This window comes from Sardina pilchardus, chromosome 13 (genome assembly GCF_963854185.1).
Source record: "Sardina pilchardus chromosome 13, fSarPil1.1, whole genome shotgun sequence".
Classification (NCBI taxonomy): domain Eukaryota; kingdom Metazoa; phylum Chordata; class Actinopteri; order Clupeiformes; family Clupeidae; genus Sardina; species Sardina pilchardus.
The window spans coordinates 7,160,384-7,175,794 of record NC_085006.1 but is presented as its reverse complement, the minus strand read 5'-3'; the positions used below and the strand labels follow the sequence as shown (position 1 = coordinate 7,175,794).

Here is a 15,411-nt window from a genome sequence, read left to right as displayed (position 1 = left end):
GGGGGGGGGGGGGGGGGGGGGGTTAAATTAGCGCATGTGTGTCTCTGTGTGTCACAGGGTTAGAAAAAATGTAGTTTCTCATTTGAGAATGATAGATTGACCTCCCACACTATATGCACCCCACAGAGTTCTCTCTCTCTCTCTCTCTCTCTCTCTCATACTCTCTCTCCCTCTCTCCGCGTGCCTGCCCTAACCCCTCCCTCTCCTGAGGGGGATCAGTGGCAGTGAATGAGACAGGGCTGCCGTGTCACTCCTAATACCTCACAGAGCACAGGCAGCAAGTGCCTGTGTGGCCTCCCGCACACTTCCAACACACACCCGCATACACACACATACACTCACACACGGGGCGCACACACACCTCGCGCACCATCAGTGGACAGCCCTCTCACCTGTGTGGAAATAACGGACCCTCTACAGAACCCCGCGGAGGAGTGGACTTTTTCAGAATAGTGGAGAGGTAAGTGGCTCGTCGAAGGGCTTTACTCAGTCATGGCGGTTCCTTAAAGCTTAAATCTCCTTAGAGCCGGCAACACCTCCCCCTTCCTCTGTCTCAGTCGGTGAAGCTATAGTGCCAGGTCACAAAAGTAAGGTAGCCATTCTGCCTGTGGAGGACGTGACTTTCTTCTTCTATTGTCCACTACTTTTCAGTGGGGATCTTCACTGAGGCTAGTAGTGCTTTTGAAAGTTCTGGTAGTTGAATGCAGGAGAGTTTAGAATGGGTGGTCAGAAGTGCTTGTGTTTGTGTATCTGGGCTAGTGCTCTTACAGAACTGCCCTTCATTATCTTTTGTGTGATATTACAGTAGGTTCACAGTGTCAGTGGTGGGGATGACTTCATGGTCAGAGTTGCATTTTTAGTATTGTTAGAGCTCAAATTAAGAACTCCGCCATGTGACCGTCTGCGCTGCTGTGACAGAGATCTATTCTAGTCATGGGCAACACCTCAGGGCTACAGGTCATTTACTCTCACACACTCACTGACCGTCACACATACACACACACACACCTGCCCTGTAAACCTCACTGGAAACTTTTCAGCATCACCTGAGTTGGCTCAATGATAGTCAACAGTAATTTGTGTATGGGACTAGTAAGCATACCTATAATTCTCAGTAGGAAATATCAACACGATTGGTGCCTATTGGTCAGACACTCATTTCAATACGTATGCTCTGGCTATGCTCATCCCTAGTAATTATTTTGCTAAGTAAACAGAACACATTTCCCTATGAATTTCCACTGAGTTGCCCTATATTTATGTAACATACTGGGAATGGATATCTTTGCCTACTCAGGTGGTCTGAACCAGGTTGCTGATTAACAGTAAACATACAAGGCGTGGTTGCTCTGATCATGTTGGTACTATGAAAAAGTGCTTACCATGACATTTAGGTAACAATAGTGCTGACATCTCAAGATCTCATCTACCCCCACGATTATCAGATCATCGTTTAGACAGAATTAATTGCTTTTTCACTAATCAGTTAAAGAAAATAATTATATAAGCTATACAATGTCATCATCCTCCTGTGTCTTTTTTCTCTGAGGGATTTCTTTAAATTGGCCCAGCATGAGTATATCCACTTATCAACATATACACTGGTCTTAATCGGGCAATCTGGCCGATGCTTAAGGAGGCCATTCTGGATGCCAACTCATCCTAAAGATCTTCTTTGGGAAACAGTGGGAGGCATCAGGATTCCAGCATGGTTTGGGATTGCTGCGCTAATGGTAATTGAGTATTAGTGCTCTCGTGGTATTTGGTGGTATTCTAGCTTGGGCTCAGTGGCGTATGTCCCTTGAACTCCCTCTATGAAATGCCTTTTGGTCCTCTGCACTCCCCCCATGCTAGTTTTCTTTGGAGATGAACCACACCCTATCGTGAGTCAGGTCTAGGCAGCAGATTGGCACCCTGTGGTTTGGTGATAAGAGGCTCAGTATTTTGGCATCATCCAACACACTAATGGCCACACAGCTATTATGGATGACGACAAGAGTTTCCTCGTGGTTTTATATAATAGCCTATATCTGGTGCAATATGCGGGGTGTCTTGCAACATTGCCAACATCCATTATCAAAATTCATTGGTATTCTCAAAATGTACTCAGCTTAGCTCCTGCCTGAACCTGTGGTTGTTTACACATGCAAATGCATCTGTTGAATAGCAAAACTGCCAAATTGAGGCCATTTAGAGTAAAATAACACTTCAATGTTTTGAAACACGCTTTCAAAGAACATGAATATTGAATCACCTGGCAGTTGTCTCCATTACGTAAGGACATTCTGCTTAGTCTGACCTCTGAAACGGTGACAGGCCTTGATGAAAGTTGTGGTCCTCACAGAAGGTGATGGAATTACAGCCGCTCTAGTCGATACGGCACATATTATCAGTGACAATTGTAGTTGAATGCCTAGGTGAATAAGGTGAAAGCCAGGATTAACTCATTTATTTAAACTTGTCTTCTGTTTTTATTCTGCATTGTTGATAAATGAAGGACATGCTGCTATTGCTATCATTGTAAATATATACATACTGTATATTAACGTAAAAACCTATATGACACAGATTGTGTGGAATCATGTGCTCAATTTGAGCAACTACAATGACATTGTAGCAAAATCACGTTGGTGGCTTTGAAGTTGCCTTGTAGTTGTGATCACATATAACTAAGACATGGTTTTCAGTGCTGCACAAACGATGTACAGTAGTTGTAGTGTAAAAGCATGACTCCTCTGGAAAACATGAAAAATAAGGGCAATTTGGGTGAAATATCTCTCGCCCACCTCAGTGCGCCGATGACATCCCATCCCAGTCCCCCACAGCCTAACTCTCGCACCCCAACTGAGCCACCCGGCCGGCTTTGTCTGGACCTCTGGAGTCTTAATTAAATGCTGAAATATTGATGGTGGAGCCTGAGTTGGCCTTCCACCACAATTCAGTCTGCTCGCCGCGGCGTATCCTGGGCAGATTAGCAGCACAAGGGAAGCAGACCTCAGATGGTTATTTTCTATTATTCTCCGTCATACAGTTAACCAAAGGATTCACCATGGCAGAGGCTTTAAGAAGGTGAGCCGTGTGAAGTCCCACTGCTGAATGATGTATGAAGTACAGATGCAACAGCAAGAATCACTTCCAGCAAACAGCACCCCCACAACACATTACTTTCAAAAAGTAAACAACAGCCATGGCTAATTCGGCTTGACTGTTTGCATGGATTACCATGAACACCCGTTTTGTGATCATGTGACTGAGGTAGGGCTTAGAACAAGGCCACTCTGCTGGGTGAAGTGAAAGACGTCTGGGGGGAGGTGGGGTGGAGGCGGTCATTGTTTTCCGGTATGGACTCACCTACATATTAGATAATTCCAGGGTGAATAAGGCCAGCGTCTCCCAATTCTCTGTGCTGCCAGTGCCAGAGACAAGCTACCCCCATGGGCATAGTTACAGAATCAGACCCTGTTTGAGGAAGTAAGCCAGACATGGAGGCAGGGCCAGTATCAGGGCAGACCACCAGCGTGAGGTCTGGGGAGGTCAGATGGTATATTTCAAAGGATTAGGTTTAAGGCACATTGTTACATTGTTTCCTGTGACACAGCAATACGTGTAAGAGACCTGTTTCAGACTTGTACAATAGCAGGGACCATTCTTTTTGGTCAAGCAGTGCAGTCGTTACTTGCAAGCGTAGTGGGTGTAGTAATATTATTATTTTAGGGCAGATTAGCCTCTTCACTTAGATTTTATGTGATTGATGACAAAAAACACATCAACCTGTAGATATCTAATATAGCAAATATCTGAGCATCAGCCGCACAATATGGTTCATCAGTACAAATCCTTTGCCCTCTATAGACTACTCATTTTGAACCTTTGTTCATTCTCTGTTTTTCTAGTTTTGCTGTTCCAATGTCTATGTCTAACACAAATGAAGGACATTAAGAACACACTGAATACAAATTTAGTTTACATACCATTTCTGACAGAAAATCGGTTGCTCATTGTCTGTAATGGAAAGGCAGACCTATAACATGAATGATATCACCTCTGAACAACTTTTGACAGACATTTTCATAAACATGCACAAAATCGTTATTAATAAATCATCAAAAATATCTGCCAACTTATTATGTCCAAAGAAACGTTTCCCCTACTGTCCCTTTAAATGTAAAGATTAGGCTACCGGATCTTCCTGTTTACTCCGCCCACACTTTGAACACCAAACATTTAGGAATGCATATTGATTTTCAATGATGCTTTGCGGCAATCGATATGACGAATAAAACTCAACTTGGTCAGGCTATCCTCCTATAATTCATAAAATAGGCTGAATTATAAGTGTTATACATACATTTATGCGATTAGGTACATGCATGCCTTTCGGGGGTAGCCTACAAAAATCCAAACAAGCTCTGTCAACCATGGTTAAGATACACATGGATATATCAAGGATATATATTCGGAACGATTTCCCTACTCGTTCTGCCAGGATGACCCTCGGTGGTCCGGGGTGCAGGCTTCAAACCTGTAGCTGCCTAGCGGCAGAGTGGTTCGATTCCACCTTCCAGGCGTCTAGGGCGACCGATGCAGATATCTGCAAGCGTTGACACAGTGTGCCGATGGCGCGTAACATGTTTAGGGGCTACACGTGTGTAACCTGCCATTCTTTTCGGGCAGATCATTCAGTTAGATTGTAATTGGTTGATGACAAAACATTGGTTCTAATATTACCTGTGTTAAAACACAAATGAATGACATTTAAAAAGTGACATTACATAGCTTACAATATAATTTGCATGCCAGGTCTGACAGAGAACATTCAAATAATTCAAATCAACAAGAATCGCAGAGAAAAGTATTGTTGCATGCACACATCAAGTTGTTATTGTTTGACACCGGAAAACCTGCTCCACTGCTCCTTACAGTAAATATTGGACTGGCCTGCCATACTTCCTGCCTTCTCCGCCCTTATTATTGAAGCACCAATAGAATTTTAGAATATTAGCATATTCATTTTCAATGATGCTTTGCGCCGATCGATATGACGATATAAAACTCAAACTTTAGAGATGTATCCTCCTGTAATTCAGAATATGTTCAATTGTCGGTGATGTAGGCTACATAATTGTCGATGGGGTACATGCATGCCTTTCGGGGATATTAAAAATCAAAACAATCTGTACCAACCATGACTGAGCTGCTCGGGTATAAATCCTGGTTATATAGTCGAGACAGTCTCCTTTCTTTCTCTGCCAGGATGACCCTCGGTGGTCCGGGGTGCAGGCTTCAAACCTGTAGCTGCTTAGCGGCAGAGTGGTTCGATTCCACCTTCCAGGCGATTCTAGAAGATGACATTAGTGACACTGAAAGGATATTGTGTGAGGAAAACAATTTCAGTGTAAACTTTGTCCGAGTTTGTTAGGCTACTTGAGGAAAATAATATCCAATGTAAAATATGTAAGCTTCTTTCATACATTGTGTAGGTAAAACTATCAGGTAGGTCTATATCACACTGTAGGGTACTTACGCTGACCAACATAACCCAAAGAAAAATATGGAGCAGGGCCCGGTTTCCCGGAAGCATTGTAGGCTACGTCTAAAGGTCGTAGAGCTCATGGATCTACAAGTGATTCAGACTTCCTACCCAACTCGTTACTGGCTAAGAGCGTAACAGGTACTTCTGGCTTAGGTCACCAGCAGCACATACAGGGAAAGTAGGCTACTAAGAATATAATTATCCAACTTACCTCATTCTTAATTGTATTTATTGTAATTAATGTGATTTTAGCATGCAAAATAACACAGGCCTACAATTCATACTCATAATAATGTGAGTATGTAAGCTATCTTTTAATAGTCGTATGAGGTAAAACCAGAGAAAATTAGAGAGAAAATCCAAGCCCATGATGACACCCCATAACACTATGGAGGCAGGCAGGACAAACAAGTAGCAAAGAACAGGCATGGCAGATGTGCTGAGTAGCCATACATCATGCAACAAACATGAAGTGCAATAATCTAATGTGAGATCATTCATATTATGTATGTCTGTGTGGTGTATAGCCTGTTGTTTACATGCAGATGTCAAAGTGTTTCTATTTTTGCATTGAAGTAAATTAGCTTAATGTAGCATAGGCTAGATCCGAAGTTTAAGTCGCTGTGACGTGCAGTCATCTGACATCACCAAATTTGAAGAAATTTCAGAACTATTAACCTGGACAGCTCCCCTCAAGGACAGGCCTACACGCGCGCTCACGCTTCGAGCATGTTTGAAAACAAAAAACGAACAATCAGAGGAAGTCTATAAGATGAATCGAGAAAATAAGTGCGTGAACCCATCGTTATCGGAGAAACCGTGCCCAGGTCAAGTATAGTCAATGCATTCAGTTTGTAATAGGGAATTATCGAACCCATAACCTTCCTGTTCAGATTTGAACTGAAGATTTAGTTGACCAAAACAGCAAAACTGGGGGTTTCCCAAACATGAGTTAAGGACATTGTTTCTGGTTGGACTGAGATGCCCAGTAATATGTAGGCTACTGTAACCATTTAACCATAAACTATAAAATGAAAAAGAAGCTCATGTTCCATTCTTCATCCACAATCCTTTCTTTTCCTATCTTCCAGGGTCCTCGCATGCTGACGTCTGATGTCCAGGATTAGACTACTGAACCACAGTCATGGTCATTCTGCAGCAGGTCAGACATGTTTTGTGTGTGTGTGTTCTACGTTGATAAAAGTTAAATGTAGCCTAGTCTATCAATTGATCGGATGTTCAGGTAGAGATAGTGGACAGAATGAGCATTTTGTATAGTTTTATTAAAACCAGTGACCACATAGGCTACATGATCATGCTTGTGTTGGCTCAAGGCCTTGGGGTGAACTATCAAGAGATGGTGAAAGTTGGCAGCGTGACAATAACACAGGAGCACTTCCACATGTAAACACACACTGGCCTAGAAATAGACCTGGCCTTACTGAGAGGGCCAACCTAAACACTTAACCAATTACCAGTAAGCTGCTCAGAGCCTCCCAGCAGTCTTTGCTACAACCCATACCCATTCATTGAAACCAAACCTTTCTGTCAACCATAACTTAGAATCATCAGATCCTCTTAAAATTGGAGGTATTTGGGCCTCTCAATAGAAGTACCTCAATAGAATAGACCTTTATCCTTCTTGTTGAAAGAAATGCTGTCCATTGCTCATGTCACCACAGGTTATGATTTAGGAGTCAGTTTCTCATATTTCCCTGAGAGATTATGAGTTGCTTTGTGATACTTGCTAAACTCTTGGGCAGACTGTCAACATAAGTGAGCTCAGTGTATGAAAAAAACTGTTTTTCAAAGTTCAGGATGTGTGATTATGGAGGTACAAATCTCCTCATACAAAAATAGAAAGTTTTATCGTTATGCAGAGACCATCCGACCTGTAGCCAACAAACAACACACACATAATCACACTCGGTCACCAAGAGATTTGTTTTTTGGGACAAACAACCCAGCCTATTTTCCGCCTGGCTGGTCGGTGGCGATCACAGGAACAGTGTGCTCGCCGGACTCCTCTTCATCTCTAGTGAGAGCGGGGCTCGGCTCGTCAGCCTTTCTGAGCGGCTAATCACCCCTGACAACGCCTCCTTTTCAGGACTGCCACGCCGCAGCCAAAAACGGGCCATTTATGAGATCCATCATGGAGCCATCCATCCATGATCATGAGATCCATCCTCCCCCCTTTTTTCCTCTATCAGCTGGCCTCTCAGCATTCTCTGGCCGCGCCATACCCGCCTTGCTCTCCACAGGACTCAGGAGGAGGAAGCCACGCTTAGAATGTTGACATAAGTGTCGTGGGACAGATAGCAGTGAGGTGCGCAGAGCAGAACTGAGTCCCTGGCACAAGCTGAGATTTGGGGTGTTGACATCCTGAGATGTGGTTGCTATGGAGGTGAACCAAATTGCTGGGCGACATGGGGCGCAGGAGCTCTGGGAGAGGAGAATACATAGGCTGGGCTTCAACTGTGGCACCCTCGTTAAGGTAGGCTACAGTAAAGCCTTTATGCCACCTGGGTGGGCTAGCCTAACCAAGGGCTGTTAATGGCTTAGATATGGAATCTATGGAACCTGCATCATATAAACACACTATTATTTTTCTCAGGCTTGGATCTTTTATTTGAGTAAGAGTAAAATATTTGACTTAAAGGTTTGATTTTTGGCTTTATTATGGTTTATGTTTGGATATGAAGCCAATCTTTTGTTTTACATTTAAAAAAAACACAACAACCAACAATATTGCTAGCTTTCATTTGGGTTGACAAATTTGATAACTTTACGAGTCAACAAAAGCTTTGGTCCATATAAATAAAGAGCTTTGTCATGATGTTACAGCTGAACAGCAAAAGTCATGGGCCTCCCAATAACAAACTTTTGATTGAGTCCCTATGAACAATACCGGGCCTGTTCTGTACATTCCCCTGGTATGGATGAATACATGCAGGAATGATGTCCATATCTGAGAATAACAGTCCTCCCCATGATCACTCTATATGAGCGGGCCTGGCTAATGAGTTCATTCAGTCTGTGCTGTGGAACACATTCCGATGAGATTAGTTCCTTTTAGTCCTCAGCTCCTTCATCCACTGGCCTCTCACAAAAGGCCTTGCATATGGGACAACACCAGTGCTCTGCATCATGCATTGCAAAGTCATGCGTGCTATTTAGAGAGATACTGTAGGTTGTCGATTGTTCAGAGAGATTGTTGGAGCATCTAACTCTCGGATCCTGTGCCGTTGATGTGCTGTGGTGTTGTAGCCTTGCTGGTCTCCGAGATCAACCAAAAGACTGTTATTTAAACTGGCCCCATAATATAGCCATGCAGTGTCAGTGATTTTGCCTGGCCACCAGAGGATTCTCATCCCATCATCCTAAAGGTTCCCTTACATGACCTCTTGCTATATACTACTCTAACACCCCATGTCTAAACTCTTTTCAGAGTGAAGTTGTTTCACTTCATGTTCATCTACCGGTAGGCATTAAATGTTTCCTTCACTTATAATTAACACTAATGATGCACTGGGCAGTGCAAAATGTAAAAGAATAACGAATCATGCTAACACCAGCAGGGGGCAATCTGTTCCTTGAGAATAAAATTTGAACTGGCAAGTTTGAGGTAGACTATACATATGCTCTCCGGCCTTCAGGGGAGACTGTGAGTGGGAAATACTTAAGTTGCCAGTTTATTAAGATTACTTTTGAAGTGGCCATGTGCTGACAATAAAATAATACTGTGTGCACGTGTATATGTGTGTGTGTGTGTGTGTGTGTGTGTGTGTGTATGAAACCAAGCGCAGTTATTTCTCAGGGCGGTTTAGCTTCATTTTGGCACTCTCATAATGACTCTGTTGAAAACATGACAGGAATGTGAGTAATTATTATTCCGGAATGCTTTTCTAGTCTGCGTTTACGCGTGAACAAGAAGATAAGCATGTTGTGCGTTATGAATAATTTATCTCAGGTGGTTAGTGCTCGCGTGGCCCGATATCCACACCCGCGTGCGGCTCCATCAGTAATAAATGTTGCCTGCTGGGACAACCACCCTCCCGCCTGCCTGCACTTTATCTGCCAAAGAGTTGGCAAATGAAACATCATCTTTCTCTGACAGGGATGTAGTGGTAAAATAACAGGTGGGCAGACTATGAATTCTATGATCAGATATTTATAGAAGGCATTCAGAACAGGTTTGATAATGGTGGAGGTTGTAATGTTTATAATAATACCAGTGGTATTAATTGGTTCCTAGAGTGTTGAGGATATTGTGAATGTGGATAATACAGTGTGATCTTTGAATGTAAATAATTGGTGAATAAACTCTGTTGAGAGGTAGATAACCGCTTATGAGAGGTGGATAAACCCTATTTCTGACATTTCAGAGGTGCGTAAACGGTGTTTACTTGTGTTTAGCCTCCACTACACCCCTGCTCACTGATATGAAACATGTTGAAGTCAGTTGGTGACACCTCTTTTCTTCATTTGCTTTAACACACTTTCCATACAACGATGACAGGTATTGTGTTAGTACAAATTACTGTAAACCTGTGTAAAAGTCAGCTTTTTACTAAGCATTGGCGACGGCAAAAGGTTTATGACAAAAATGACTGTTGATATGAAGAGAGAGACAACTAACTGCAGATATGAAGAGAGAGAGAGAGAGAGAGAGAGCAAACTCAAATGTAGTCCATTGATGAATAATTCAGCGCTGGTTGCTAGGATAGCCCTTGGGTGGAGTTGGCTGGCAATGTCTCACTTGGACATGACAGCTGTGGCGCTGTGGTGTAGGGTTCATAGTGCTCTGTTGATCCTTCATTGAAGATATTTAGTTAATTAAAAGCTGTGTTTTTTTCAGAGAGCAACCCCCCCTACGCATCTCCAGGCATCCTTTCACATCATCCTATCAGCCCTAGATGATATCAAGCCCACATTAGGTGAGATTAGGCCTGCCAAGCACATGTGCTGAGGAATGACGAGTGTGCCCCAGGTATCAAGGACAGCAAACAACAAAAGAGTGTGAGGGAAGTAGAGACAGACAGAGACATAAAGAGACAGGGAGGAAGGCTAGATACACACATGGTCAGAAGGATGCAACAGTGTGTGCTCACAGTCACAGACATGTGAACATCATGGGGCTTTTCCGGGAACTTGGAAGCTGAGTGCAGACGGTCGGCTACCCAACCCAGGGCCTTAAAGATTCGGTTTCCTCCGCACACAGCCGAGGAGCGTTGGGGAGCAGGGGGGAGTCGGCCCTCAGGTCTGGTTTCGTCACGTAAGCCAGCGTGCTCCTGAGGAGGAGGTCACTCAGACAGTCCAGACTGAGGCGAGGACCGTGTGGCCTTCCCACTGTTTGTGTTATTTTATTTTTAACTCCCTCGCAGGACTCTCTGGAAGCTACAGTATTTTTATAATATCCTGCTCTTTTGTTGGCTGGAGGGAGAGCTGCTTTTGTGTGTGTGTGAGAGAGAGTGTATGTGTGTGTGTGTGGTCATTCATACAAACAGCTGCACACAGGAGCTCACACTCCACACACACCTGCTGAGGAAGTTGCTGTTGCCAGTGGGTACAGTGTTAGGACTGCAGTGTTGGCGGGGGCCACACGTCTGACTTGACTTGGGTTGTTGGCGGTATTTATGGATGAGAGCTCGCCCTGTGGAGGATGTACAGACGACGGGATTATGTGGAGCTCTATGAGAAGGACCAAGCAAAATGGGCTCTTTTGCGGAATGTCAACACTGTGTTTAAACATTCTACTCTCTTACCGGTATGGTGTGTGTGTGTGTGTGTGTGTGTGTGTGTGTGTGTGTGTGTGTGTGTGTGTGTGTGTGTGTGTGTGTGTGTGTGTGTGTGTGTGTGTGTGTGTGTGTGTGTGTGTGTGTTTCTGCTTGGTATCTTTTAATTTATTATGTGGGTGCTATCTTTGAATAGCAGAGCTACTCTCACACAAGGGAAAAATCCTTTTAACAATGAGCTTATCACCAATTCTATTGCTGTCTAATGTCTGCATTTACATATAAACAGCAGCTTAGTTCGGAATCTGATTGCCTTTGAGAGATGCTATTAACTTTTTGATTTATGTCTAACTTTTGTGCCTGTTTTTAAATCAACTTTGAGTTTTGTATGATTTAGAGGATAGAATGCTACTATCGCTCTAATCCTCAATCACATCCAGGCAAATTGTGGCAGAATCTCTAACGTGGGTGTTTCTTCCAGGGGGACTATGTGTGGTTGGACCTCAAAACCGGCCGGGAGTTTGTGGTTCCCATTGGAGCCGTGGTCAAGCTATGCGACTCGGGTCAGATTCAAGTTCTGGATGATGAAGGGAATGTGAGTTACCCATCAAGATTGCTCCTGACATATGAGAGTAATGAAAACAGGAAATACCTGGTCTTTGATGTTAGTAAACAAAATGCTTTGTGTTGTGGGTTCACCATTCTACTAATCTGCACTATTGTATGATATGTAAGTTGTACAGTATTTACTGTTGGACCATTGTAGCAGATCCTGGTCTGTGTCTCCATTGTTATTGACACCCATGGTTTTAATAGACCCATAACTCTTCCATCTTAGGAGCACTGGATATCCCCACAGAATGCTACTAACATCAAGCCCATGCACCCCACCTCTATCCATGGGGTGGAGGACATGATCCGTCTGGGCGACCTCAACGAGGCTGGGATCCTGCGTAACCTGCTGATCCGCTACAGGGAGCATCTGATCTATGTGAGTCTGCCCTTGATGCAGTCACCTACTCTACAGCCCACCATGCCTGGTTTGAACAGCAACTTACTGAAGAAGGAGATACTGTATAAAAAGACATACAAATGATTGTATGCCTTGAGTGTACACCTAAAGTCTATTTGTAGTCCTTTGGCCTGTGTCCATTTGAAGCTTTATCCACCTTGTTGAAGCTTCAGAGGGTTACATTTCGAATCTGCTTTGGGAACACAATGAGAATTATTATGGATCCCTTTTAGAGCTCGAAAGGGAAGCAATAGCGTAACATAATATTCAGACATAGATCCATTTTGTTCCTAAAGGCTGCCTATTTTGAAACTGTAAGGTTGAAATTATTCCTCTGGTAAGGGCCATATGTAGTTTAATTTTGCTCACTGTTGGCATCTGCTCGTTTGCTTTGCTTCAGATTTAAATGCCCATTTAATGTTTTAATGTTCGCAAAGTACATCAAAGTTTTCACCTCCTCCCTCTGTCCATTATTGAGTCTGTTTTGCACTCTCTTTTGTGTGCACTATGTGTTATTCATTGTACTGCAAGTTCACATCTCGGCAGCACAGAATTCTTGATTCACAACCGGTAGAGGGAGTTGTGACATTTATCACGTAATTAGTGTGCTTGCTGAAAGCAGCACACTATTGTTCTTCCTATTATTATTATCATATATCTTAACGCCAACTTTTGTCTCCCTGTCTTGTCCTAGGGATTTGGAGCTAGAGACGCCGTTCCACCTCTCACGCGTGCGTCCTGATGGGAGGATGGTGGCTTGTATACAGCTTTTTGATACGCCTTGTCGTTCTCCCGTTATTCCAGTTTTTCCGGTCGATTTTTTCCCATAGGAATGAATGGAAAAGCGACTTTTGAGCGCTGATGCCCACACATTTTTCCACCTGTAGCCCAAACCGTAAGACATAAAGTCATGAAATTTGGTACGCTGATAGAGGAGACTACCCTGATTGACACCACCAGGTTTCATGCTCGCCACTCTCACGCCCTAGCGCCACCAACTGGTCAAAGTTGGAAAACACGTTAATGCCTGTAACGTTTGATCCGTATGGCCGATTTTGATAAAACTTATACCATTGGAATCCTCTGACTCAGCTGATTCCAACGCACCATGTGATGTAATTTTCCGCCATGATGGATTTTCCACCATTTTGAATTTTGTCCAAAGTCAAAGTAAAGCGACTCTGGCCGCATAGTTCCTCCGATCGTCATGAAACTTGGCACGCGTGATCTACAGACCAAGGCGAATCAACCGCTTTGATTTCGCCTTCATACGTCCAAGCGTTCGCCTGTGATAACCAATTAAATTCAGCGAGCGAAGCCGCCAAACAGGAAGTGTGCCTATCTTGGAAATACTGTGACGTATGAAAGCCATATTTGGTGGGATGACTTGAGACCCCATCCAAAGCACCCTCAATAAATTTGGTGTTATTCGGACTGTCGATGGCTCTATAATTAGCAAAAACGTGTGTGTTGACGAATGTATACTATTAAGCAGAATAGCTCATCTTAAATTGCTTAAGTAATGTCAAAAGGACATTCCAGAGTGATTTAAGATACAATGTTGATATTTTTTAAAAAAAAATCAAAGTATGCCAATTCTTGCAAAAGTAACTGGGACGGGATCCATCATTTCCATAGTTTGATGACAGCGTAGTTGTATGGTATCATTGCGCCGATATCTTTGTCGGACCTGTCTGAGATTGTCCGCAATGGTGAGATTTGGGTTGTCGGCAGCATTGTCTCATCCCGAGACAGTATATCTTACCGACGCCATGGCCTCGAGAGGCAAGTACGGACTTGTTCGTTGTTAATGATATTCAGTGTCCAGGTGGTATATAATGTTGCAATCACACGACTTTTCACTGTGACGGTGTTTCGTTTTTGACAATTTGTAATAGTTTCTCTTCGTAATGAATTGCTATTTAGGAGATTGTAATGATTACAGGATATCGTTTGATATATTTGTGATGTTTTGAGAGTAATTCGATTTTATTTCTTGTTATTTACCATAATTGACCGGAGCATTCTGGGTAACTTCCTGTAATAAAGACCGCTCCTGCACGTATGCACCAGTCATTATGTCCGTGCACTTTCTGAGCGAGAGAGACATTGTGCTATCTTTGGCGTGCGTGTGATGATAATTGACCATAAAGTGAGTTTGACACCTCATTCCTACATGTTTATTGTTTAGTCAATAATATTGTCACGGTCTGAGCCGACCAAGATTTCGTTTATGTTATTGCACTCAGTATTTACCAGTCATTTGTTATGTTAGAGCGCCATCTACTGGCCTTATCAGAATCTACTTTGGAGTGAAAGTAGGCTAGTAAATACTTCCTGCTTAGCGTTAAAACGAGAGAAGTCACTGAGATGATTCACACTGGTTGCTGTCTCCGGACAATTTATGTTTTTCACCTGCTATAGTTATTTCTTACCCATACGAAGGCAATGCCTGTAAGTATACATTGTTCTAGTGAAATATGTGTTTAGACATAAGTACAGAAAATAAGATATGTGAGAAAGATTTCTTTGTTTTTTGATATGGCGGCAATTCGCTATATGCGTGGCTAGACAAGACAAATGAAAATAGTTTATTTTTGTATTGACAGTTTTACAGCATAAATGAAGGAAAGGAGAAAAAAGTGAAGATTTCCTGCATTCTTTGTTCGTCCTTGCCTAGTGATTGTAAACTTGCTGGATAGCTGAGCTAGCTCGAATTAGTGAGGCCAGTAGTCTACAATATTTACTGTTCAGCATGTTGTAACGTGCCTGAAACATGTTGTTTAACGTCTTAAGAAGATGTAATGGAGATTAGGCCTATTGTTTACTTTCGCTTTGCATTTTTATATGTAGGCTAGGCTACTGCTTTTGTATTCGTTGTGTATCCTTTGAATGTGCACAAGTTTACATCTGTTTTAGCATGTAGAATTCATTATAGTTTGAGTGATTATGTAGAAAAGGACGGGACATTTGTGTGTTCGCTGTGATTTAGCATTTGTTGCGATATTTCATGTGGTAAACTCGCGTGCCTTCCTGTTAAGTTTCTTATTTTTGTTAGTACCTGCAGAGACGTGCAAGTTCGTTGTGCACTTAAACAGAGATAATTAATTTACCTTTTGACAATTCCTGCA

General features: G+C 42.8%; 1 protein-coding gene and 2 non-coding genes across 3 annotated transcripts in view; all 3 read left to right on the top strand.

The window, feature by feature from the left end:
• Nucleotides 1–4,481: 4,481 nt before the first annotated feature.
• Nucleotides 4,482–4,568, top strand: trnastop-uca (transfer RNA opal suppressor (anticodon UCA)). Its single transcript has one exon. It is a non-coding gene; the product is annotated as a tRNA-Sec (tRNA).
• Nucleotides 4,569–5,248: 680 nt separating this feature from the next.
• Nucleotides 5,249–5,335, top strand: trnastop-uca (transfer RNA opal suppressor (anticodon UCA)). The gene has a single exon. It is a non-coding gene; the product is annotated as a tRNA-Sec (tRNA).
• A 2,596-nt stretch (nt 5,336–7,931) lies between these two features.
• myo7aa (myosin VIIAa) overlaps nt 7,932–15,411 on the top strand; it is a 36,020-nt gene continuing 28,540 nt past the window's right edge. Inside the window, exons 1-3 of the mRNA XM_062553110.1 lie at nt 7,932–8,027; nt 11,750–11,863; nt 12,107–12,259. Coding sequence (XP_062409094.1) covers nt 7,932–8,027; nt 11,750–11,863; nt 12,107–12,259 — 363 coding nt within the window. The remainder of the gene's footprint in view (nt 8,028–11,749; nt 11,864–12,106; nt 12,260–15,411) is intronic.